We start from the raw sequence: 25,694 nt of genomic DNA on the forward strand, positions 1-25,694 counted from the left end.
TATGCCCAAAGCTTCTCTTCCATCTTCTTTTTCGTATCCTTCACTCTTATTTTGACACGACCGCTTTTAATCACACTATTAGAGTCTTATTATCCGTTCATTATGATATAATTATGCAAATCTTGATTTTTAAATTTTGTGTTTGAAAGATGACGATGTTTTCTACCACTTGGGTATTTCTCCTTTCCAGGTCGTCCATTGAGCTTCACATTTACTGTCCATTGGATTCTTTTTGTCATCAAATTTACTTGCGCTCACCAACTGGATGTTACAAACTTCTTTCATGTAAACTGATGCAACGTCGGTCTTAACGTGTGTTTTGTGTTTGACAGAGACGACATATACTCACAACAGTGGACATTTCAATTGCACAAGCACGTCTCCAACTCAACAACACTGCAAGGTTCGTTATCTGCATTCAATTCTCCATGGCTATACGTTTGCTTGGTGCAACACATAAATGCTACGGGGCAGGGCACGGCTTCCGTTTCTTATAATTTTTGGAGAGACCACAGTGCCAACTCTCCACCATACTTTTGTATGGCACTTATGCATGACGTGCAGTGTATACTTTGTATTTTCAATGTATGACACTTCATTGTAAGGCGAAATGTTTAACTATTCACATTGGTTTTTTGTAGCTTCACTCAAATATTGGCCTGCAATTTGGACAATCGAAACGTACCTATACATCATTACAAGTCAGTAAAATACTTTATTTCTTATTGCAGTTCATTGATGCTTTATCCACTTGCTTGTTTTAGATTTTGCACGTTGCTTCCTTTAGTTACATTTACATGTATGTTTTCTTTAGAACTATACATTCAATGTCGATCGACATATGTACATATTAATTAAAGATGCAAGTCTTTGCATACGATTGCTAGCCGATGCATGTAATGTACTACAATAGTGAGTGCACCTTGTACATCTTTACTTTAGTCCTAAATAATTGATGCCACACTATATATGTCCTGGTCTCTCCGAGACGAGATCTATCAAAATCATGTTTGTTTAATGTTTCGTTAAGTTTAATTTAGCTACACTTTTTCCTCACTAGTACATGCTCAATCTCAATCATCGTATCTTTATATTTATAGATACACACTTCTTTTCTCATAGATGCTTGATGTCAATCTGCGTATGCCATAATATGTTCTATAGACGTTTTATAGCAACGCCCACTAAGCAAGACTAGTTAGTAATATCTCTCGCGCGCGCGAGGGAGGAGGAAAATTCATGACAGCATTCTATATTCTGTAGATTGCACGATGGCGTCGAAAAAAGCAGAGGATCGCGATTTTGCATACCATGTTCGCTTGCTCGCTCAAAGTGCTCGGGACACCTCCGCTTCTTCTGATGCCACGCAGGAAACTGCAATTCTAGATTCGGTAAGCATGTAAAAGTGAGACTGACTTTCCCAGTCTTGAATTTGCTGCTGTGACACATACACAGGAATGTACACACAAATACATACATATATCCCATACACGCACAAAATGCACAGAAGCTTTAAAATTGGTAGGAACTCTTTGCCCTAATGCTACAAAGAGGGAATTGAAACGCCTTGAGCACTATAGAAATGACTCTTCAATCATTCTTTTATAAACAAAACATTTCAGTGATGACATTACACAGACAAGCAAGAGACTTTGTATGATTCTTTTCATGATGAGATTTAATACCCTCACAAATACACATACATACATGCAATACGATACATCTACGTGTGTATGTACAATACATGTATATGTTATAGCTATGCCTATGCATATTGCGTATTGTATACACACATAGGTATGTGTGTAATTATGAATATATGTACAACCACTCATGTGTCCGTATGTGTTTAAGAGTGTTTGTGTTTGTGTGTGTGTGTGTGTGCACGTGTGTTGGTTGCAACGTATAGGGAATTGACAACATAGTTTGGTTTAGCTCCTGTTTAATTGTGTGTCTCACTTTACAGATTAAGCAACTTCATGCCATGTGCGAGGGTCACATTGACCTGGTTGGTACTATTAACACACCCATGAGCAAGCTTTTTCAACGTTGTTCAGCATCAATATCCCAATATCGATCGAGCACTTGTCTTCTGATGCTGGTATGTTGCAAGGTTATTAGCTTTGTGTGTGTGCATGAATAGTTATTTTCACAAGGTGTATGCTTTAGAGGGAAAGATTATCATTAGTCAATAAAAGTTTTCTGGTTTAATTTATTCTCTAGCTATAATGTTCTTGTAAACAACTGGTGAAAATTGGAAAAAGGGTTTGTGTACCAAGGAAGGCCTTAGCATACTAAACATTGTGCGCAATCATTAAAAGAGAGTTATTAAAATGGAAGGATTTTTACAAGTGCAAAAGCACCAAAAGGCAACTGCCATTAAAAACTAATGCACAAAAGTAGGAAAGTCAATGTTATAGGCTAGGACACCCAAGCGAGAAAATCAATAGCATCACACGAAAAGAAACTGCAACAATTGAACTCGAAGAGAGAGAGAGAGAGAGAGAGAGAGAGAGAGAGAGAGAGAGAGAGAGAGAGAGAGAGAGAGAGAGAGATGATGAAATGAAATGATATATTAATGTCTTTAAAAGGTTAAAAATCAGCCAGCGTAATTTTCGCAAATTGTACGGGCTGCCATGTCATCAACTCAGCGTGTTTTGCGGAGAATTGTACGGCATTGCCACGTCAGCCTGTCAGCGCGTTTTGCGGCGCATTTTTCGGGCATGCTGCCACGTGGCATGTCTTGCCGCAAGGAGTGTGTATCTAGGGGCCTGCCATGTCATCAATAGTTTGTGTCACCGAGAGTAACCACTGCTCAGACTTCTTAATACTCCCCCCGCAAATAACCACAAGGGTCCGGGCCATGAGTATGAACAAGCATTTTCAAACATCATTTCTCATTACTCCACCCGGGAGTAAATCATGAAGCATTGAAACCAATATTCAAACCAAAATCAAACAGTTCAAATCGGCACCAAGCCAGGTTCTAAACAAATACCATCCATTTCAAACAGATTCCAAACAAGATTACCAAACAAGTTCTCAAACAAATTCTCGAACAAAATTCAAACTTAAAAAGCAATCTCGACATCAGCTTAGCTCGAAAAGTTGATTGACTTTCCATCCTGAAACGTGCACCAAAAATTAGGGTTAGATTCCTTCCATTAGGTCCTAGCCGACCATAGCATTGTCCATCATCTCTTGGACAGACAATGTTCCTTTTGGGGCGATGGTAGTCCCAAGCATAGCAATCACACTGGACCTCCAAGGTTATGAACTCGAGAAGAGACACCTATTGTGAGGTGTCCAAAAGTTTGAAGTCGTATTCTGCTAGGGTTTGCGTGGCAAGCATTTCAGGATACCCTACTCTGCCAGAAGCTGCCAGAAACCATATAACTTCAGGCAAAAATTTCCCTGAAAGCTTGCCAAGTCCTTGGAGTGTGCGGCCTGGTAGCTATAGACATCCACAATTGCATGGCATTGCCTCTGAGAAAACCGGCAGCTCGAAAAAAATAATTTGATCCCTCTCTTCATGTGATCTTTAAGGCCTTATGCCCTGAAAGACAGAGCAATGAAGACGGGAGCGTGCCCGATGCGCAATGAAGTAAGGGTGGAGTGGCTAATAATTCCGGGCTCGGGACCCGAAGATACTTCAAATAAAAGTCCAGTAGACTTTGGAAGCGCCAGTTTGCTTTGTCTGCTCTTTGGTGGGACCGGTATGCTTTCAGAAAAGCACACGCCTGAAGCTCTGATACCACTGTCACAAGACGGACACCATGTGTCAATAGAAAAGAACAGATTGAACAAACTTTTAGCACTTCAATAACAACTGAAACTGAAAGAGAGAGACGACACGGGGAGTGGCGCAGTTCCGTCCCAGAGAGTATTGGCCCCAAACGTTGGCGCCCCTTTCGGCATTTCTTTATATTGCTTCAACTGGGTACAATGCCGGTACTCCAATCCCCACACCTTCACACTGAAGCGTGCCAGAGAATGAACCCTTTGTATATATTAAAAGGCCCTTGGCCTCAAAAGCAGTTACATGAAAAGTAGTAAACTCAAAAGAATAAGCAGGTGCTCAAAAGCTGCCAACGTGAATCATGGAAATCCGTACAAGTTGCCACGTCATCAGTCAACGCAAAAATTTGCATAGGTTGCCACGTCATCAGTCATCGCAAAATCCGAAGATCCGCATTGGCTGCCACGTCATCAGTTTTTTATGCTTCTGTGTGTGGAACTTCATTTGTTGCTGCCTCTGTTGCTTCTCTTAGGTTTTAGGCTCCTCGCTCGGGATCAGTAAGGCGGCTCCGTTCTTCAGTGACTTGACACGTCAGCAACTGTCACGTGACACATCCCAACCCTATGTGTTCGTGGACAAGCTACACCATAGCGGGTTCCCGTCAGCCAAGTCAGTTAGATTAGCAGTGATCTGGCACTTTTGTGAGTCTATTCGTAGACCGTGCATGCCCAGTCACTTAGCATAGATGCATATCCTCTGGTTGCACACAGTATGATCATCGGAATTCCCATCAGAATCCATTAGCATCAGTTAGGGGAATTTTCCAGTGCATTTAGCCTATTTTCCTATTTATTGGGATTTTCACTTATTATTTTTAAGTGACTTTCCAACAAAAGTAGGTAGGGCAATTTTGCTAAGTTAATATCTAAGCAAACCCAAGTTAGCACTTTCTGGCAGAAGAGGCAATAGGAGCTCCCCGCTCAACCCCCCCCCCCCCCCCCCCCCCCCCCCCCCCCCAAGGACCCCCCATCACCATACCTCCCTCATCCCTGGCGTTTTCACCATCAATAGCCATCGCCATCATTCCCAAGTGCTTGGCGTTTTCCCCCAGTTACCAGCAGCAGCAGGCTTTTAATAACGCTAGACAACCCCTGCCAAAGCTCAGCGATTTCAGCCGAAGGCCCAGCGTTTTTGGTTCTTTGATCCAGATCTGCCTGGCGTTTTTGGCAAGAGTTAATATCAGCCAGCGTTTTTGATATTCAGCCGAAATCTGCAGCAAACACATAGCATTTTCAGCTTATGGTACCGTAGCAGATCAGCCCTCGAATGGTTTGCAGATGTTCCCCCATTTTCAGCCATAAAAACGCAGCCAAAACAGTCATTTTCAGCCACTGAAACAGTCCCGAAATTCAGCGATTAGAAGATCTCAGATTTCAGCCATCAAGTCGTCGTCGTCACCACCGTCGTCGTCATCGGCATAGTCCCATTGCATCAGTCCATTGCATACGCATTGTATACCTTTGTGCAATCAAAGTAGACCACTTTCGCCGACGAGAGTGGGGCCTTCGGAGGAGGGTTTTACAACCTCTCGGGTGTTGTATCTCTTCTCTCTCCTTCTCTCAGTCTCATTCACTTGCACGCACAATCCACTCACTTTGTTCGTGATCATAGCACTCTCCACAAGACGGAAAGCTCTCTCTTTCCCTAAGAACTAAAAGGAACCTTGAGCAATAAAGATCACTAATCTTGAGAAAATACAACATTCATTCCGTTGCACCTAACATTGGTATCAGAGCTTTGGAAGTGTTTTGCATTACTCAAGGAAAGAACCACAAGAACCACAAGAATTTTTTTTTGCTTGTTGCGATCGCACGAACCCAAGGTTACTTGGGCGTGGCGATTCCTAATCGTGTTTTGTTGAAGAGTGACAGGAATCCCAAGAAAGAAGGGCTTGTCCAGCCTCCCCTTGTGTCTCTTTTCACTCATTGAGAGCGGACCGTGCACTTAGCGGCCGGCCAATCGACGTGAGGTGGGAAAAGCAATCTTGGTGTGAGCGCAAGGCCGCCAAGGGGTGCGCACGCAGAAAGGAGTAGAACTCGGGTGAAGAGAAGATCCTTCTCCAACGCGATTTGCAAGCGAAAGAAAACCTCAAGAACCCCAAGAACCTCAAGAACCCAGGATTCTCACGAATCAAGGACCTCAAGAACCTCAAGACCCTCAAGAACCCAAGTTCCTCGTTAACTTAAGAACACAAGAACCCACAAGAACCCACGATTGCAGAATGGTCATCACTCGAAGCTGAATGGATACTTCGCTTGGAAGTGATGAGCATGAGAGAGGCGAAGAAGAATTTTCCTCACCATGAGGTTTTTCCGACCCTCCCCCTTTCCCATCTACGTCAAGGATTGCACTAACTCCTATGGAGGCTTTGAACCAGATGTTTATGGAAAGGAAGTTAGAACGCTAAGCAAGAAATGCAGAATGAATGGCAGAATTTGATCGTGAATGCAAAGAAAGAAAAGAAGAAATGGAACGCAGACACGCAGAAAGAAAAGCAGAAATGGATCGCAAACACGCAGAAGACAAAGCAGAAAGAAAAGCAATACAAGAACAAAGCGATCGACAAAACAAAGAGTTCTGGCGACTCTATTCTCAAGTTCAGGCACAGATGCAAGAGATTTGGGGAAAGGAGACTCTCTCAGTCTCTTCTTCTCCAAAGCATGACACATAGAATTTGCATGATTATGAGAAGCATGATGATGATTTGAATGACAATGATTTGCAGGATGATTTGCATGATCAAGATGTGATTTCTCACAAGCATGATGAGTTGCATGAAGATGATGTGATTGTTCACAAGGATGATGTGTTAGTGGATGCTTTTTCTAGCAAAGCTAACCTCGTTGTAGAATCGATCAATCACAAAGAATCGATCTTTGCTTTCGAGTCGAGGTCCAAAGAACCCCCACAGGACGATTCGATCATTCAGGACGAACCGATCTTGGCTCTCGAGCCTTGGTCCAAAGAACCATCACAGGAAGTATTGTGTGTTTGCATGATTGATACGCACGCATTGTTCGAGTGTTTCATTCGTGACGATTTGCTGTATTTTAGTCAGCATCGTTATGTGATCCCTTTTACTAGGCATGACATATTGCATGTTGAGCACGTTTCTCTCATGGATGAGCTCGAATGTATGCGGATTGTTCATGAAAAGTTGAAAAGTCTGTATGTCAAGAACTCACATTCTATGTTCCTTCCTTGGCATGACACAGTTTCCGAACGAGCACATGATTGTATGAGCACCAAGCATGGGCATTTCCATTGTGATTTGCCACAGTTGATTGATTTTGATCAAACAGAAAAGATTCGACCTTATTGTTTGCATGTGTTTGATGAATGGGTTGTCACTCCGTCTCTATGTTCATCTACATTGCATACACAGTCTTTAGAGCCGACACGATTTTTTTCCTTCACTTTACATGGAATGGGTATGTTCATGGTTTTATGTTGGAGATGGTTTCAAGAATTTTCAGCCATGGAGATTCTTGAAGACGAAAGAAGCAGGACTCTAGACGAAGTTGAAGCAACAAAGGAGATTCAGAAGATTTTGTTTTGCTTTCGGCGCGGCCCAAGGAAGCAAGCGTTGCAGACCTTTATGAAGTTCAAGTACCGCACGACCCACACATCAGAGTGGGCCGGCGAAGAGTCTCTTCCAGGATTCCGGATGCTGTTGGCGATCTCCCTCGACGCCATACAGTTCGGTACCAGTACCTCACTTTGAAAAGGAGGAGATGTCACGTGACATCCAAACCCTATGTGTCCGTGTCCGTGGACAAGCTACACCATAGCAGGGTTCCCGTCAGCCAAGTCAGTTAGATTAGCAGTGATCTGGCACTTTTGTGAGTCTATTCGTAGACCGTGCATGCCCAGTCACTTAGCATAGATGCATATCCTCCGGTTGCACACAGTATGATCATCGGAATTCCCATCAGAATCCATTAGCATCAGTTAGGGGAATTTTCCAGTGCATTTAGCCTATTTTCCTATTTATTGGGATTTTCACTTATTATTTTTAAGTGACTTTCCAACAAAAGTAGGTAGGGCAATTTTGCTAAGTTAATATCTAAGCAAACCCAAGTTAGCACTTTCTGGCAGAAGAGGCAATAGGAGCTCCCCGCTCAACAGGCAACTTCTCAGCAGTTACCCCCCCCCCCCCCAAGGACCCCCCATCACCATACCTCCCTCATCCCTGGCGTTTTCACCATCAATAGCCATCGCCATCATTCCCAAGTGCTTGGCGTTTTCCCCCAGTTACCAGCAGCAGCAGGCTTTTAATAACGCTAGACAACCCCTGCCAAAGCTCAGCGATTTCAGCCGAAGGCCCAGCGTTTTTGGTTCTTTGATCCAGATCTGCCTGGCGTTTTTGGCAAGAGTTAATATCAGCCAGCGTTTTTGATATTCAGCCGAAATCTGCAGCAAACACATAGCGTTTTCAGCCTATGGTACCGTAGCAGATCAGCCCCCGAATGGTTGCAGATGTTCCCCCATTTTCAGCCATAAAAACGCAGCCAAAACAGTCATTTTCAGCCACTGAAACAGTCCCGAAATTCAGCGATTAGAAGATCTCAGATTTCAGCCATCAAGTCGTCGTCGTCACCACCGTCGTCGTCATCGGCATAGTCCCATTGCATCAGTCCATTGCATACGCATTGTACACCTTTGTGCAATCAAAGTAGACCACTTTCGCCGACGAGAGTGGGGCCTTCGGAGGAGGGTTTTACAACCTCTCGGGTGTCGTATCTCTTCTCTCTCCTTCTCTCAGTCTCATTCACTTGCACGCACAATCCACTCACTTTGTTCGTGATCATAGCACTCTCCACAAGACGGAAAGCTCTCTCTTTCCCTAAGAACTAAAAGGAACCTTGAGCAATAAAGATCACTAATCTTGAGAAAATACAACATTCATTCTGTTGCACCTAACAGAAACTTGTGAGCAATACAAGAGAAAGATATAGTGGGTGATGGATCCATCCTCATCTGTACTTTGGATGTCGAGATAGTATGGCTCGAATCCTCTATTGTAGTCTCCGTCGATGCTGTGAAGCTTCTCTCCTCAGTTGTGGGCGTCTCGATCTCCCTAGTTCCAATGCTCGATCAATGAGAGTACCGTAGGTGTGAGTATGAGTTGAGCTTTGCAGTGGTGGCTGCTCCTCTATCAGAAGAAATCAGTAATCTGTCTCTTGGATTGTCTCTCTCCAGGTCTCCTCAGTAAACTATCTCTATTTCTGTGTAACTCAAGTAGATTCAAGCCAATACATCTCTGGTCCTGATAGCTCATGACTCTTGAGAAGGGTCCGAAGCCTTCTCTGAATAGACGGTGGAAGCGACCCCGTATCTCGTAATACACTATGCACTGACATATATTATGTGTCTCCGTCTCTGGCTTTGTATGGCATAGGCGGCATATCCTGCTAGCTACTGGTGTCCCTCTGAATCTACCTATCTCAATCTCAAGTTGGTGTGATGTCATAAAATCTAATATCTAATATCTAACCAACCCAAATGATTTTCTCATATTAAATTGATCACTTAATGTGGGAGAAAAAACGGAAACAAGGGATAAGATATAGACATGTGCTTATAGATCTATCTCAACACGGGGCCAATGGTAAAGGAGCCCAAATGAGAGATGGTCTATCAAAGAGCAAGGTTAAACAATGGAGCATAAGACCTTAGGGTTAGCTTCATTGAAGACCTCCAATAATGTGTGAAAGTCCTTAGATCTGGGACCATAGTCAAGCTAGGTTTGAGCTTGAGGTGGGAACTCGGCCCAAGCTCGAGGTGCTTGTCCTGCTTGAGGTGCTTGATTAAGGTGCTTGAGGTACTTGACCTATTGCATGATTAAGGTGTTTGAGGTGCTTGACCTGCTGAATGATTAAGGTGCTTGAGGTGCTTTGACATGCTTGCCTGAGATGCTTGTGGGAACACCCCTAGTCTAAGTGCTTAGTCATGCTTGATGACTAAGGTGCTTGAGCACCCAAGGTCAAAAAGATCCCTACAAAGAGGGGGGGCGAGCCCTTTTCTTAGGGGTTAGAAAGAGAACACACACTCTCAAGGAAATCCCAAGCTTAAAGAGGCAGCAGGGACACATGGCAAGCCCCTATCCATGTTACCTCCATGAGGTGCTTGAACCCTATTGGCTAGGATTAAAAGGGATCCAATGATAATTTACAACAATTATCTAATTGTTTTTGCATTTATCAAGTCCTCTCTCTCTCTCTAAGGGGAAAGGGGGACACTTGTCCCAAGACTACACCTATTGCTAGAAATGGCCCAAGCTTGTGATTGGCTAGGCTTGGCACGAGCCAATGAGCTTCAATGATGAGCTAGAAGAGGGGGTTGACCTAGCAAGGAGGGGGGTTGCTTGCAAGGTATACTCACCCACTCACACTCACAAACACTCTCATTGTGTGCTATGCAAAGTGCAAGAGCTCCCTCTCCTTCTCCAAGCAAGTAGAGGTTGAGAGCCTACACCAACACTCTTGGCTATAGAGTGCAAATCCAACCAAGAGCCATGCTTCAATGCTTAAGCTTGCCATCTCCTTCTTCTTCATTACTATGCTATTATGTATGCTAGCAACAAGAGTTATGATAAGTGAGGAACTAATTCTTTCTCCTACGAAATGTTTCTTCTTCCTCTTCCCTACCCTCATTCCCTGCTAGCTCTCTCCACCTTCGAAGGTGTTTGAGGTCTTGGGACTGAGGCTTGGGATAGTTAAAGCTTTCTTCAAGTTTATGTTATGTTTGTGATGCATGAAGCTTTCCATCTTCATTGCATCACCTAGGTCACAAGGAACACAAAGATTGTATTGTAACAAGTCTCTCTTAATGGGAGAAATCATAATACAAATGCCTATTGGAGGGGGGACCGGCTCCACATAAATCCGGTCCTCAAGTGTTGTCATGTTCTCTAAATTCTCTCTCTTGCAAAAGTATTGTTCATGCCAAGTTAACTAATTGCTATGATTATGTTGCTATCTTCAATTATGTTCACCCGCTATGCTCACAAAGTCATTTCTCAAAAGTATTCTCATTAATTTCCGCTACTCTCAGATTAAATAGGCCAATTTCATTACATGTGAAGATGTCCGTATCTGACCAATGGCACACTGTAACCCATAAGATAGATGTGTCCGTATAGCTGGGACGAATCACAAACCCATCCCTTGTGAGTTGAAGAAGATGCTCTCTATAGAAAGCCATCTTCGTGCCCAACTCTTGTGTCGGCTCTATCCATGTCCTCTTGGTGTTCAATTGGGTCAGGTACTGGTAGAGACAACGATGGTGCATCAAGGGAGTACTGGAAGGGAGGCAAGCTGTCCATGCTGAAGCGCTGTATCTGGAACCATGATGACATTTGTGCATACGAGCATGGTGTCCCCCTGTAAAGCTAATTGTGTGGAGACTCTAGGGCCAATCTGGCATATCTGTCTCTGGTAGTATCCCATAAGCTGTGCATAAAGGAGACTGATGTGGTAAGCGTCTCTATCTCCATAGGGGGGGCCGCTAACTCCGCTCGAATGATCTCGTGTGGCACGGAGGCCTTGGCTCTAATCAACCGAGAGATCATAGATACCAAGGGTCTCTCCATACCTCTCCACCCATCCTAACCCACAGAGGGTCCTCAAACCTGAACCCCATAGAGCATTACTGAAGCTACCAAGGTATCAAAGAGCCAGAGCTTTGTTCGGGGTTCCTGGAATGGAACCTGTGAACACATCCTCTCCAATCCTCCCAAGGCCGCATATGCTCTTGTCAGTCTAGTCTCTGCTGCTCTCTTTAAAGAAAACTTTGGCCCAATGAAGACTTCCCCAAGATAAGTGTATGCATCTGTGTACTCCATAGTCTCCTGACCTTAAGTGAATGTAGGTGCTTATCTCCTGATCCACTGCCGGAGAGAGAGAGAGAGAGAGAGAGAGAGAGAGAGAGAGAGAGAGAGAGAGAGAGAGAGAGAGAGAGAGAGAGAGAGAGAGAGAGAGAGAGAGAGTAACAAACTTGGACACCCCAAGTCAAGATTCTACCGCGACAGAGCAGAGATTCACTTCAAAATAGTTAACAAAAGACGACACGACTTGGCGTAGTTCCGTACCAAGAGGTATTGGCCCCAAAGACTGGCGCCCCTTTCGGTATTTATTCTTATATTAATCTGTGTGCAAAGTACATAGAGCCTGCGGGTGCTCACTCTCAGTCTCTACGTCTAGATGCCCTAAGAAGTGAGACCTTGGGCTTATTTATTCTTACAAGGGATGCCCAAAAGCAGAGCTCCAAAAGGTTTTTAACTCAAAAGCAAACTTCTCCAAAAGCTGCCAGCAAAAAAGCAGCAGCGTAGATTGCGGGATTCCGTACGTTGCCACGTCAGCATGCCAACGCGTTTTGTGGGAATCTGCCACTTCAACCTGTCGACGCGTTTTGCGGGAATCTGCCACTTCAGCCTGTCGTGTTTTCCGGGGGTCTGCCAGGTCGCCCGTTTGTGACATATCCCCCTCTTGTAATTGCCCTCAATTACGCCTGCAAAATAGACAGAGGTCCATAAATAGTTTTAGTAGACACTGACTGTTAGTACCGACGCATGAGACGTGATACATCTAGCACTTGTACAAAACGACAGTCACATCACATGACAAATCACAGACAAATTCATTCCAAATCTCAGACCATGACCATCGGCAATGTATTTAGTAATCGCATCTAGATCCATTCCGGACCTCATGTATGTCCGATTAACTAATCCTTATTGCAATCACGTCTATAGAGATTTATGAGAGCGAAATGCTGCAGTCATTTCGTCTTTCAGTTCCTGCACTCAAACAAGTCAAGTACAAATCAATCATTTTCATTTTCGGAAATTCCTGTCATAAAGTCATACAATAGAATACTACTCAACCTGTTAGTATCCTGAAACCCAAAGGGGACATCAGTGACTCTATTCAAAATCGGGGTAATTTGTTGACAAAGGAGCGGAGTGACTCCCCTCTTGCGCAAACCCACTGCACTAGATTGACCCTTGCTAAAATCGGGGTTCTATCGGAGTAGACTAGCTAAATTGAATGCTTTAAAATAAAGTTCCAAAATCTGAGGAGTATCTGTTAGGTCCTCCTCCTCCATCCACTTTGCATCCAAAGCAAGATAGTTCTTGAATTTAACCAAGAACCGCCTAATAGCTTTACCTTTTATCTTCTGTGCTTGTGTGCCAAAATGTGTTTTGGAACGAGTGTCTCCTCGCTTTCCTCCACTTCGGGTTGCTCATCAGGCTCCCCGTCATCGAGCACATCGTCTTTAAAAGGCTTCAATAGACTCACATGAAAAGCATTGTGAATCTTCCAAGTATTGGGCAGCTTGAGTCCAAAGGAGACATCATTTATCTTTTCTTTTATCTAGAAAGGACAATTATACCTCATGCTAAGCTTTGGAAAAAGCCGTTGCTTTCCCTTTTTCTTTCTTAGGCATGCCTTCTCAAAACGTAAGAGCACCCAATCGTCTTCCTTTAATTTCAAATCTCGTCATGTCGATCTGCTGCCTTCTTGTGTTGTTCGTGAGATTTCGCTAAAGCCTCCCGGACCTTGGCAAATGCAATGTCCAAGTCCCTCGTGTATTGGTCGGCTACAAAAATCTTATCTTTAGTGCTTAGGAAGGGTGGAACCTTCGGAGCACCGTCAATGATCTTAAATGGTGCCGTCTTAGTCGAAGAGTGGATCGTGTTAGGGCAATTTTTTTTCCCATTGAGTCTTTTGATCAGAAATGTAAGACTTCAATAAATCTAGAAAGACCGAATTTGCAATCTCAGATTGCCCACCTGTCTGCGGGTAGAATGATGATGAGAACTGCAACCCGTGTGCCAATGTTCTCTCAAATAGCCCTACAAAACAAACTCGTGAATCAGGGATCTCTGTGGGAGACTATTGTCTCAGGTATGCCACGGAGTCTGAAATTCTGTGCTAAATCTGTTGATGAGAGTCGAAATGCCATGATGCCCACTCTGTGTCTTCGGGAGATTGAAAATGAAATCCATTGCAATACTTTCTTAGGGGCGAGTGGGAATGGGTAAAGGCTGTAACAATCCCTGTGCCTTATGCCTGTCAAACTTGACCTTCTGGCATACTAAACAACTGCGTACAAAGTCGTCCAAATCTTCTTGAGTCTCAGCCAAAAGAAGTAACGCTCCACACCTTTCAAGGTGGTGTTGATGCCGCGGTGACCCATAAAAGGTGGACAATGGCACTTAGTCAGAACCTTTTCCCTCAACGGCTGTGTGATGCACAATATCGTTTTCTTCATCAAGTAGCCATCCCGTATGGAACATCCCGCTACTACCTCCCCATTCTGAATTCGAGTGAATACATCGGAAAAATCCGGATCTATGGCATACTGATCAACCATGTCCTCGAAGCTTCTATGATGAATCGCGGAAATAGCCAAGACGAGGGGCTTCCGAGACAATGCATCTACACCAAGTTTTTCTGTCCTTGAACATGGACAATCTTGAAGTGAAACTGTGACAAGATGTTAACCCACCACATCTGCTTTTCCGAAAGTTGCTTCTGTGACAAGAAGTAGCGTAAACTTTGATGATCAGTAAAGACCGTGAAATCAGCTCCTAGTAGGTAATGTCGCCACTAAGTAAGAGCGTGGATCTTTGCCAAAAGCTCTTTCTCATAAATCTGTGCTGTCAATTCTGGCCTTGAAAACAATCGGCTTTCATAGGCAATCACATGGCCTTCTTGCATTAAGACCGCTCCCATACTATGACCACAAGCATCACAATATACTTCAAATGACTTTTGCAAGTCCGGCAAAGTCAACACTCGTCCAGTAGTCAGTTTTTCTTTAAGTGTCTGAAAGGCAGTCACCTCTGTCGGTCCCCACGCGAAAGGGACTACTTTTTGAATCAATATGTGCAAAGGGGAAGCTACCTTTGCAAACTTTCGAATGAACTGCCGGTAGTAAGAACACAAGGCCAAGAAGCTTCTAACTTCATGAAGATTCTTCAAATCTGGCCAATCACGTATAGTCTCAATCTTGGCCGGGTCCATCTGTACTCTTGTTGCTGAGACGATGTGTCCCAAAAAGTGTATCTTCGGCAATAAAAATTCACTCTTTTTGGCGTTAATAACTAATTTGTGATCACGCAATGCCTGAAAGACTTGTACCAGATGGTGTCGATGTTTAGCTTCATCCTTGGCGAAGACTATAATGTCATCAAATAAAGTGCTGACAAAAGATCGATACTCTTGGAAAATCCTATCTGTCATTCGATTGAAAGTTGCTGGAGCATTGGTAAGGCCAAAAGGCATCACCAAAAGTTCATGCAAATCGAAATTTGTCGGAAAGGCTGTCTTGTAGTGTAACAAACTTGGACACTCCAAGTCAAGAATCAACCGCGACAGCACCAAATAACCACTTCAAAACAATTCACAGATCACAATAGATTTGCACTGGCCCGGCGGAGTTCCGTGCCTAGAGATATTGGCCCCAAAGACTGGCGCCCCTTTCGGTATTTCTTTTTGTATTAATCAATCATCAAAGTACAAGAGAGCGGTTAGGGTTTCACTCTCAGACTCTGCGTCCAGATGCTCTGAGAAGTGAGGCCCTCACCACTAATTTAAAGGTTACAAGGGATGCCCAAAAGCAGAGCCCGAAAAGCTTTTAAAATCAAAAGCATCAGTTCTCTCTCTCTCTTAGAGAGTCTTTTCTCTTTTTTTTTTATAAAAAAAAAAGCAAAAGCAAAATTCGCGTCGCTCATCATTTTCCCAAAAAAAAAATAAAAAAAATATATATATTTTTTAATAATCCGCCTCCGCGATTTCCGGAATTTAGGGTTTTTGGCAAAAATTAGGGTTTGCAGGAATTTTAGGGTTTTTGGCAGAAATTAGGGTTTCTGCTGTCCGCCACGTCATCACTTTGTGACATACCCCCCTCTTGAAAGCATTGTAATCGACCGCGATTACGCCTGCAAAACCGACAAAAGCCATAAACCGTCTTAGCAGACACTGACTGTTAGTACCTACGTACTAGGAACACACATCTAGCACATGTACAAAATCGACAGTCACATCACACGACATCACAGGACATCACCAGACATCACAGGACATCACATGACATTCAACATTCATTCGGATCTTAGACCATGATTTATCGGCAATGTAGCTAGCAATCACATCTAGGTCCAATCGGGACCTCATCGATGTCCGATTGACTAACCCCTATTGCAACCATGTCTATTCGAGATCAATCAGACCAAAATGCTGCAGTCATTTCGGCTATCAGTTCCTGCACTCACAAGAAGTCAAGAACAAATCAGTATCATAATCAGGAATTCCATTTCATAAAGTCATCCAGCAGAATACTGTCAGCTCTCAGTATCCCTGAAGCTCAAAGAGACATCAGTGACTTTAGTATCAAAATCGAGGCATCTGTTGACAAAGGAGTGGAGCGACTCCCCTCTTGTGCATCCCACTGCACCAGATCTTCGGCCAAGCTGAGTTTCTGGGTTCCGTTTGGAGTAGACTATGCTAAACCAAAACATCGAGGTAAAGTTTCACAATCCGAGGAGTATCTGCTAGGTCCTCCTCCTCCATCCACTTCGCATCAAATGCAGGAAAGTTCTTGAACTTAACCAAGAACCGCCTTCGGACTTTACCTTTCTTCGTATCATTATGTGCCAAAATCTGTTCAGGAACAAGGATCTCCTCGTTTTCTTCCACTTCGGGTTGCTCATCAGGCTCCCCATCATCAGGCACATCACCCTTAACAGGGTTCAAGAGACTCACATGCAATGCATTATGAATCCTCCAAGTATCTGGCAGGTCCAATCGGAAGGAGACATCATTTATCTTGTCAGTAATCTGGAAAGGTCCGTAGTATCACATACTAAGCTTTGGAAAAAGCCTCTCCTTTCCCTTTTTTTTTCCTTAGGCGTGCCTTCTCAAAAGTAAGAGCACCCAATCATCCTCCTTCAGTTTCCAGTCGCGACGATGGCGATCCGCTGCCTTTTTCTGTCGTTCTTGAGACTTCTGTAAAGTCTCGTGAACCTTGGCAAAAGCCGTATCCAAATCTCGCGAATATTCATCCGCTTCAAATTTCTAATCTTTCGTGCTCAGGAAGGATGGAACCTTCGCAGCAGTTTCAACAATCTCTCATGGCGTCTTCCCCGTCGAAGAGTGTATCGTGTTATTGTAGGCAAATTCCACCAAAGGTAAGTTCTTTTCCCATTGAGTCTTCTGATGCGAGATACAAGACTTCAATAAATCTAAAATCACTGAATTGGCAATCTCAAATTGCCCGTCAGTCTGCAAGTGGAACGATGACGAGAACTGCAACCGCGTCCCAATGTTCTCCCAAATTGCCTTTCAAAACAAACTCATAAATCTGGGGTCTCTGTCGGAGACAATCGTCTCAGGCGTGCCATGTAATCGGAAAATCATCGTGATCATTCTGTATTCTCGGGAGATAAAAAAAAATGAAATCCATTTCAATATTTTCCTAGGGGCGGGTGGGTGGGTATGGGTAAAGGCTGTAACAATCCCTGTGCCTTATGCCTGTCAAACTTGACCTTCTAGCATACCAAGCAACTGCGCACAAACTCTTCCACATCCTTCTTCAGTCTCCGCCAAAAGAAATCTCTCTCTACCCCTTTCATGGTGGTAGCAATGCTGCGGTGACCCGTAAAAGGTGGACAGTGGCAATCAGTCATAACCTTTTCCCTCAACGGCTGTGTAACGCACAACATAGTCTTTTTCATCAAGTAGCCTTCCCAAAGGGAGTATCCAGCTACTGTCTCCCCATCCCGTATCCGTGTGAAAATATTTGCAAAATCTGTATCTGTGGCACACTGATCGACCATATCCTCGAAGCTCCTATGATGTATCGCGGAAATAGCCAGAACCAACGGTTTCCGAGACAAAGCATCTGCCACCACATTCTTCTGTCCCTGCACATGGACAATCTGGAAGTGAAACTGTGACAAGATGTTCGCCCACCGCATCTGCTTTTCCGAAAGCTGCTTCTGTGACAAGAAGTAGCGCAACTCTGATGGTCTGTAAAGACAATAAAATCCGCTCCGAGTAGGTAATGCCGCCACTGAGTAAGAGCATGGATAACCGCCAAAAGCTCTTTCTCATAAATCTGTGCTGTCATCTCCGGCCTAGAGAACAAACGGCTCTCGTAAGCTATGACATGGCCTTCTTGCATCAAGACCGCACCCAGACTACGACCACAAGCATCACAATATACTTCGAATGACTTCTGCAAGTCCGGCAAAGTCAAAATAGGTCCCGTAGTCAATTTCTCTTTCAATGTCTGAAAGGCAGTCACCTCTGTGGGTCCCCACGAAAAAGGTACTCCTTTCTGTGTCAAGATATGCAAAGGGGAAGCAACCTTTGCAAACTTTCGTATGAACCGCCTGTAGTATGAACATAGTCCCAAGAAGCTTCTAACTTCATGGACATTCCTCAAATTGGGCCAATCACGGATAGTCTCTATCTTGGCCGGGTCCATTTGCACTCCTGTTGTGTTGCTGACACAATGTGTCCCAAAAAGTGTATCCATGGTAGGAAAAAATTCACTTTTCTTTGCATTAATCACTAGCGTGTGATCTCGTAATGCCTAAAAGACTTGAAGCAGATGATCTCTGTGTTCTGCCTCATTCTTCTAGAAAACAATGATGTCGTCAAAGAAAGTGCCAACAAATAGCCTGTACTCTCGAAAAATCCTGTCCATCATCCGGTTAAATGTCGCAGGAGCATTGGTTAAGCCAAAAGGCATCACCAAAAACTCAAATAACCCAAAAGTCGTCCGAAAAGCTGTCTTGTAGACATCTCCTGGCGCTATCCTGATCTGATGATATCCACTCTTCAAGTCAATCCTGCTAAAGCACGAGGATCCCTGTAACCTGTCGAGTATATCATCGATCCTAGGAATCGGAAATCTGTTCTTGATGGTGATTTCGTTGAGAGTGCTATAATCGATGCACATTCTCCAAGATCTGTCTTTCTTCAAAATCAACAACACTGGAGAGCAATACGGTGAAGTACTAAGCTGGACAAGACCCTTTTCGAAGAGGTCTTTCACTGAGTTCATAATCTTTTCATTCTGTACTCGGCTCACACAATAAGGTGGCCGATTCGGTGGTGTGCTTCCAGATATCAGATCAATGGTATGATCTTCAGGCCCTCTCAAAAGCAATCGGCATGAGCGTGGAGAAAAAAATCTTGGCGTTCTTTTCTTCAGGTCAAAACATATTCAACTTTTATCCATGGTTCAGTTCTCCCAAAAGAATGAGTAAGAAAACTGAAGTTCATCAAGTACAATCTCTAAGCCCTTCATTTATCAAAGTCGCTTTCTCGGCCCGGTAGTCAACCACGGCGTAGTTCTTGTGGTACCAAGGGATCCCGAGTAGAACGTCACTCACGTGCCCTGAACACCCCTGTCATTGCAAACGAAGTTTGCCAATGCTCAGTGTAATGGCAACATCCCATCCGGGTGCCAGTCGAACTACCTCCGCCAGTGGCGTCAGTCTGTCGGGCGCAGTTCCAAATCGAGCCGCCAATTCCAAGTGAAAAGAAGTTGGCCTTGGCTCCTTCAAAAGAGCTTCTTGATCCTTCACTTTGCCCCAAAAAAAAACGGCAAAGTTTGTACTTTCATTCATTTGATTCGGTGCAAGTCCCACGCCATGTGGTACCAGTTCTGCTTTTCTATCTGCCTTTTCTGCCACATTCCTCAGCTGCTCTCGAACTCTCAGACCTGTCGTCGTCTTTATCATTCTGTTCTTTCTGTGCCTTATCAGGGCACTTTGCGGAAATATGTCCATGTTTCCCGCATCCAAAGCACTTCCCCTCTCTGATGAAGCGAGCTCTCTCCTCAGGAGTAAGCTTGGGTCGTGCATCCTTTTTTTTTCTCTGGGTTGCTCTTTTTCATTCTACTTTCATTCCCAGAAGTCTGTTTGGCTCGTTGTGTCATGGCCTCATCTGTGGGGTAGGTCAGACTGCCAGAGTGAATGGCAAAGCCCCGCTTCGCATGACTCATCAACTCCTGAATAGAAGCTGACTTCTGTTCCAAGCAGTGATCTCGGATCTCTGTAGGTAGACCCAAGGTAAACCGCTCAATTTGTTCTCTGAACGAGATCTTCTTGAATGAAGAGGCGGGTAGAAAAGAGCTCCAGAATCTTTCACAATAAGAATTCACTGTATCGCTCTTGGTCATCCGGAGATGGTTCCAAGCAGCTCGTATATCTCGCTCAAACTCTTGAGTCAACCAAGAAGAAATAAAAAGCCTCTTGAATTTCAGCCATGTAACTGGCACAGTCTTGCTTAATAGAAGCGTGGACCACCAAGTACGAGCATTCCCCTCAGAGTAAGAGGCAGCTCTCCGAATCTTGGAGTGCTCTGAATAGCGTCCTCCCGCGAAAGCGATGTCAAACTGCTGTATAAGAGACAAAGCCTTCGAAGCATCTGAGTATCCTGAAAAGTATCAAACTTGATCGAGTGGCCACCTTCCTTAAACTCTCGGACTTTCTTGCTGTTATCTTCGAGAAAGTCATACTGGTTGGCTTTGTAAAAATTCTTCTTGTTCGCATAAAACTTTCCGTCATCGGAATCTGAGCTGTCTGTAGACGAGTCCTCAGTAGAACTGTCAGTCTCTGGGCGCGATGTAGCCTTCTTTGCCTTTTTCTTGCCCGTTCCGAAGCTTTGTGTCTTGCTTCGCTTTTTGCTTTTTTTTTCTGTCTTCTTCGCTCTAATCCGAGGAGCTAGAAGAATTGTCAGAAGAAGAAGAAGAAGAACTGGGTACTCCTTCAAATCGAACACGCTTTTTCCGTTTCTTTGCTTTGTCGAATGTCGACTGACGACCCAAATATCCCGGGAAGTCAGTACCTTTGTTCTGCTTTTTGCCGTGCTTTTTGCCTTTCTTTTGCACGTCGAAAAGCTGAGCAATCCGTGCATCAACCACGTTCTCCAGTTCCTTCTCCGTATATTTCTTGGAGGTAGAAGGTTTCTTGAGAGCGGGTTTCGGGAGTGGTGTTGTGGTTCTCTGCCACTCCATCTGTACCTCTTTCAAAGAGGTCTGGTTCATATATTTTACCATCTTCGGGTCCTTGGCAAAATTGAGCATCATCTTTGTTGCATCGCCAATCAATTGACGATGCTCCATCTCTGTTTGCTCCGCCTGAGTAGGCCGAGGCGGGCCATACTCTCTGTCTGAATCTTCGTTGTGATCCCAGCCCGCATCTCCAGATGCAGAGGGAGTCGACTGATCATTGCCTGAAGCCATAGGTGCCGCGGAAAAAAAAATAAAATTCGGGGATCGGATTTCCCGTAGAAGAGAAATCGGCCGTGCTCTGATACCACTGTAACAAACTTGGACACTCCAAGTCAAGAATCAACCGCGACAGCACCAAATAACCACTTCAAAACAATTCACAGATCACAATAGATTTGCACTGGCCCGGCGGAGTTCCGTGCCTAGAGATATTGGCCCCAAAGACTGGCGCCCCTTTCGGTATTTCTTTTTGTATTAATCAATCATCAAAGTACAAGAGAGCGGTTAGGGTTTCACTCTCAGACTCTGCGTCCAGATGCTCTGAGAAGTGAGGCCCTCACCACTAATTTAAAGGTTACAAGGGATGCCCAAAAGCAGAGCCCGAAAAGCTTTTAAAATCAAAAGCATCAGTTCTCTCTCTCTCTTAGAGAGTCTTTTCTCTTTTTTTTTTATAAAAAAAAAAGCAAAAGCAAAATTCGCGTCGCTCATCATTTTCCCAAAAAAAAATAAAAAAATATATATATATATTTTAATAATCCGCCTCCGCGATTTCCGGAATTTAGGGTTTTTGGCAAAAATTAGGGTTTGCAGGAATTTTAGGGTTTCTGGCAGAAATTAGGGTTTCTGCTGTCCGCCACGTCATCACTTTGTGACATGTAGACATCTCCTGGAGCGATTCTGATTTGATGATATCCGCTTGTCAAATTAATCTTGTTGACACGAAAGGATCCCTGAAGTCGGTCAAGAATATCATCGATCCTTGGAATCAGAAATCTATTTTTGATAGAGATTTTATTGAGAGCTCTATAATCAATGCACATTCTCTAAGAACCGTCTTTCTTTAATACCAACAACACCAGAGAGCAGTAGGGTGAAGTACTCGGTTGGATAAGACCCCTTTCAAGAAGGTCTTTCACTTGGTTCATGATCTCTTCATTCTGGGCTCGACTAACACGGTAAGGTGGCCAGTTCGGTAGGAATGAAATCAATGGTGTAATCCTCAGGACGAGATGGGGGTAACGCGCCTTGCAGGCCCTCAGAGAAACAATCAATGTGTGTGTGGAGAAAATCTTGGCGTTCTTTGTCAAGCTCAGACATGTTCGTTCTATGTTCATCATTTAACTCTTTCAAGTAGATCGAGTAAACAAAGAGACCGGATTTCATTAATTTGGAAATGGCCGAAGCCGATACAATAGGGACGGACTCGCCCTTCAGTTTTACATCAAGTACAATTTTTCGGCCCTTTTCATTCTTCAAGGTTGCTTTCTTTGCTCAATAATCGACCATGGCGTTGTTCTTATGGTACCAAGGGACTCCTAGGAGGACGTCACACCCTTCCAAAGGGATGATGTAGAAGTCCTCGTGCCCTAAATACCCCTGACAATGCAATCGAAGTTTACCAATGACAGGTGTAATGGCTATGTCCCGTCCGGGTGCTGCTAGGACTGCCTCTGCTGGTGGTTTCATTCTGTCGGGTGTAATCTCGAGCCGCACCGCCAATTCAGGTGAAATGAAGTTGGCCTTGGCTCCTCCATTGAAGAAAATAAGGGCTTCTAGATCTTTCACTTTGCCCCAAGCTCGGCAAAGTTCTGTACTTTCATCAATTAGGCTTGGGTCAGTACCCGTGCAATCTGGTATTGATCTTGCTCTCATCTTGCCTTTTTTGCCACGTTCCTCTGCTGCTCTAGAACTCTTTGGTTTGTCTTCAGTGGTTCTTGCTGTGCCTTTTTGGGGCACTTTGCCGAGATGTGCTCTTGTTCCCCGCAACCAAAACACTTTCCCCTCTCTGATATAGTTAGCCCTCTCTCGAAGAGTCAGCCGGGGTCGTGTATCCTTATCCTTCTTTTCTTGGAACTCTTTTTCTTTCTACTTTGATTGTTGGAGGTCTTTCGGGTTCTCTGAGTCAGAATCTCATCAGTGGGGTAAGTCAAATTTCTTGAAACCCCGTTTCACATGATCCATTAATTCTTGAATAGAATTTGACTTTTGTTCAAGGCAGTAGTCTCGTATCTCTGTAGGGAGTTCGCAACAAAACCGCTCAATCTGTTCCTTAAAAGAGACCTTCTTAAATGAAGAGGTTGGTAGAAAAGAGTCCCAAAACCTCTTGCAATAAGCATCCAAAGAATCTCCCTTGGTCATCCGAAGATGGTTCCAAGCGGTTCGTATATCCTTTCGTACTCCCGAGTCAGCCAAGAAGAAATAAAGAGCCTTTTGAATTTCAACCCTTGACTGAAGCTTCTTTCCTTAGAAGAAGAATGGATCACCATGTTCGAGCATTTCCTTTGAGAAAAGATGCAGCCCTCCTAATCTTGGAGTGATCTGAGTAGTGCCCTCCGGAGAAGGCTATGTCAAAGTGCTAGATGAAGGCCAAAGCCCTCGGAGCATCTCGGAACCCAGAAAAGGATTCAAATTTTATGGACTGTCCACCTTCTTTGAATTCTTTATCTTTCTTGCTTTTGTCTTCGAGGAAGTCATATTGGTTGGCTTTGTAAAAGTGCTTCTTCTTTGCATAAAACATATGGTCATTGGAGTCCGAGTTGTCAGAGGATGATTCCTCTGTAGAGCTATTAGAAACTGGGCGGACTCTGGGTTTCTTTGCCTTTTTCTTGCCCTTTCCGAAGCTTTGCTTTTTGCTTCGCTTTTTGCCCTTTCTATCCTTCTCGCTCAAGTCCGAAGAGCTAGAAGAACTGTCAGAAGAAGAGGAAGAAGAAGAACTGGGTAGTCCTTCAAATCGTACACGTTTCTTCTGCTTTCTTGCAGATGCAAAAGAAGATTGACGGCCCAAATAACAAGGGTAGTCAGTCCCCTTGCGCTTTTTTACTTGCTTTTTGGATTGATTGTTATGAACCACCTCTTGCAGTTCTTGTTCTGTAAACATCCTCGAAGAAGGAGGTTTCTTGATTGCCGGTTTGATGGGTGGTTCGGTGGCTTTTTGCCAGTGAGTGTTGACTTTAGCAATGGATTGCTAAGACAAATTTTGCAAATTGAGGATCTTTCGCAAATTTAATCATCTGCTTTGTGCACTCATCAACCTGCTGTCGACGTTCCATCTCTTGAAGTTCGTACTGAGTAGTCCGAGGTGGCCCGTACTCTTCCTTTGTTAAGTCGTTTAAATCTTCTGCATGATCTCCTCCTGCATCAGCAAATGCAGAAGAAGTCGACTGGCTCTTTTTGGAATCCATAAGCGTCGCGAAATAAGGGATCGGATTTCCCGATAGAAGAGAAATCGATCGTGCTTTGATACCATGTAACAAACTTGGACACCCCAAGTCAAGATTCTACCGCGACACAGTAGAGATTCACTTCAAAACAGTTCACAAAAGACGACACGGCCTGGCGTATTTCTGTGCCAAGAGGTATGGCCCCAAAGACTGGCGCCCTTTTCTGTATTTATTTTTATATTAATGTGTGTGCAAAGTACAAAGAGCCCGCGGGTGCTCACTCTCAGTCTTTGCGTCCAGATACCCTGAGAAGTGAGGCCCTTGGGCTTATTTATTCTTACAAGGGATGCCCAAAAGAAGAGCCCCAAAAGCTTTTAACTCAAAAGCAAACTTCTCCAAAAGTTGCCAGCGCTAAATAAGCCAACAAAAAGTAGCAACGTAGATTGTGGAATTGTAACAAACTGCTGACGTGTCAAAACCTAAAGAATGGAGCCAACTTACAGTTGTGGCTCCCCGAGAGCAAAAACCCTAACCCTAATTTCTGCTAGAAACCCTAACTACTGAAACCCTAACCCTAAAACCTGCAAACCCTAATTCTAGAAACCCTAAGAAGAACAAGCAACAGAAGAAGAAGTCCTACCAACTTATGGGGACCCCGTCCGATGGGGCCCCAAGTGACATAAAGGCATTAAAAAATAAAGCAGAACACACTCAAAAGACTTTGCACATCAAAATTTGATGATGTGGCACCTGTACGGACGTCCCGGAATTCGCGGCGGATTTTTAGGGAAATCCCGAAATTTTAGGAAAGTGATTTTTTGGGGTCAGCTTTTCATATTTGATGCTTTTAGGCTTTGGGCCTTTAAATATGAGCCTTGGGGGTCCTCTCTGGCACTTTTTAGCACGCAGATTGCAGAGCAGGTGCTCCCCGGCTGTTGTACTTTGCGAATCAGCAGTAATATAAAGAAATACCGAAAGGGGCGCCAAGGTTTGGGGCCAATACTCTCTGGGGTGGAATTCCGCCACTCCGTGTCGCGTGTCGTCTCTCTCTCTCTCTTACAATTCAGTTGTTATTGACGTGCTAAAAGTCTGTTCAGTCTGTTCTTTTCTATTGGCACGTGGTGCTCGTCTTGTGACAGTGGTATCAAAGCATCAGGCGTGTGCTTTTCTGAAAGCATACCGGTCCTAGAAAAGAGCAGACACAGCTAGTGATGGAATTTTATTGGAGAGATTTTCGCCCTCGAACCTGGACTTATTAGCCACTCCCACCCTTACTTCATCGCACATCGGGCGTGCTCCCGTCTTCACCGCTCATGTCTTACAGTGTATAAGCCATTAAGATCACTTGCAAAAGAAGGATCCCAGATCTGTTTCGAGTCACTGTTTTTCTCAGAGGCAGTGCCATGCAGATGTTGATGTCTATAGCTACCAAGCCGCACACTTCCAAGGACTTGGCAAGCTTTCAAGATTTTTTTTTT

The 25,694-nt window shown here is 44.1% G+C and overlaps 1 protein-coding gene across 2 annotated transcripts in view; it reads left to right on the top strand.

Moving 5' to 3' along the window:
- The first annotated feature begins 1,169 nt into the window (after positions 1–1,169).
- Positions 1,170–25,694, top strand: part of LOC147447676 (AP-5 complex subunit zeta-1) — an 84,546-nt gene continuing 60,021 nt past the window's right edge. Inside the window, exons 1-2 of one of the 2 annotated variants that reach the window (XM_086523404.1) lie at positions 1,170–1,391; positions 1,967–2,101. In XM_086523404.1, coding sequence (XP_086379530.1) covers positions 1,272–1,391; positions 1,967–2,101 — 255 coding nt within the window. In that variant the 5' untranslated portion in view covers positions 1,170–1,271. The remainder of the gene's footprint in view (positions 1,392–1,966; positions 2,102–25,694) is intronic. The other variant, XM_086523403.1, reaches the window with a different exon arrangement.

The sequence above is a fragment of the Adiantum capillus-veneris genome, chromosome 11, assembly GCF_014529385.1.
Source record: "Adiantum capillus-veneris isolate H3 chromosome 11, ASM1452938v2, whole genome shotgun sequence".
Lineage (NCBI taxonomy): Eukaryota > Viridiplantae > Streptophyta > Polypodiopsida > Polypodiales > Pteridaceae > Adiantum > Adiantum capillus-veneris.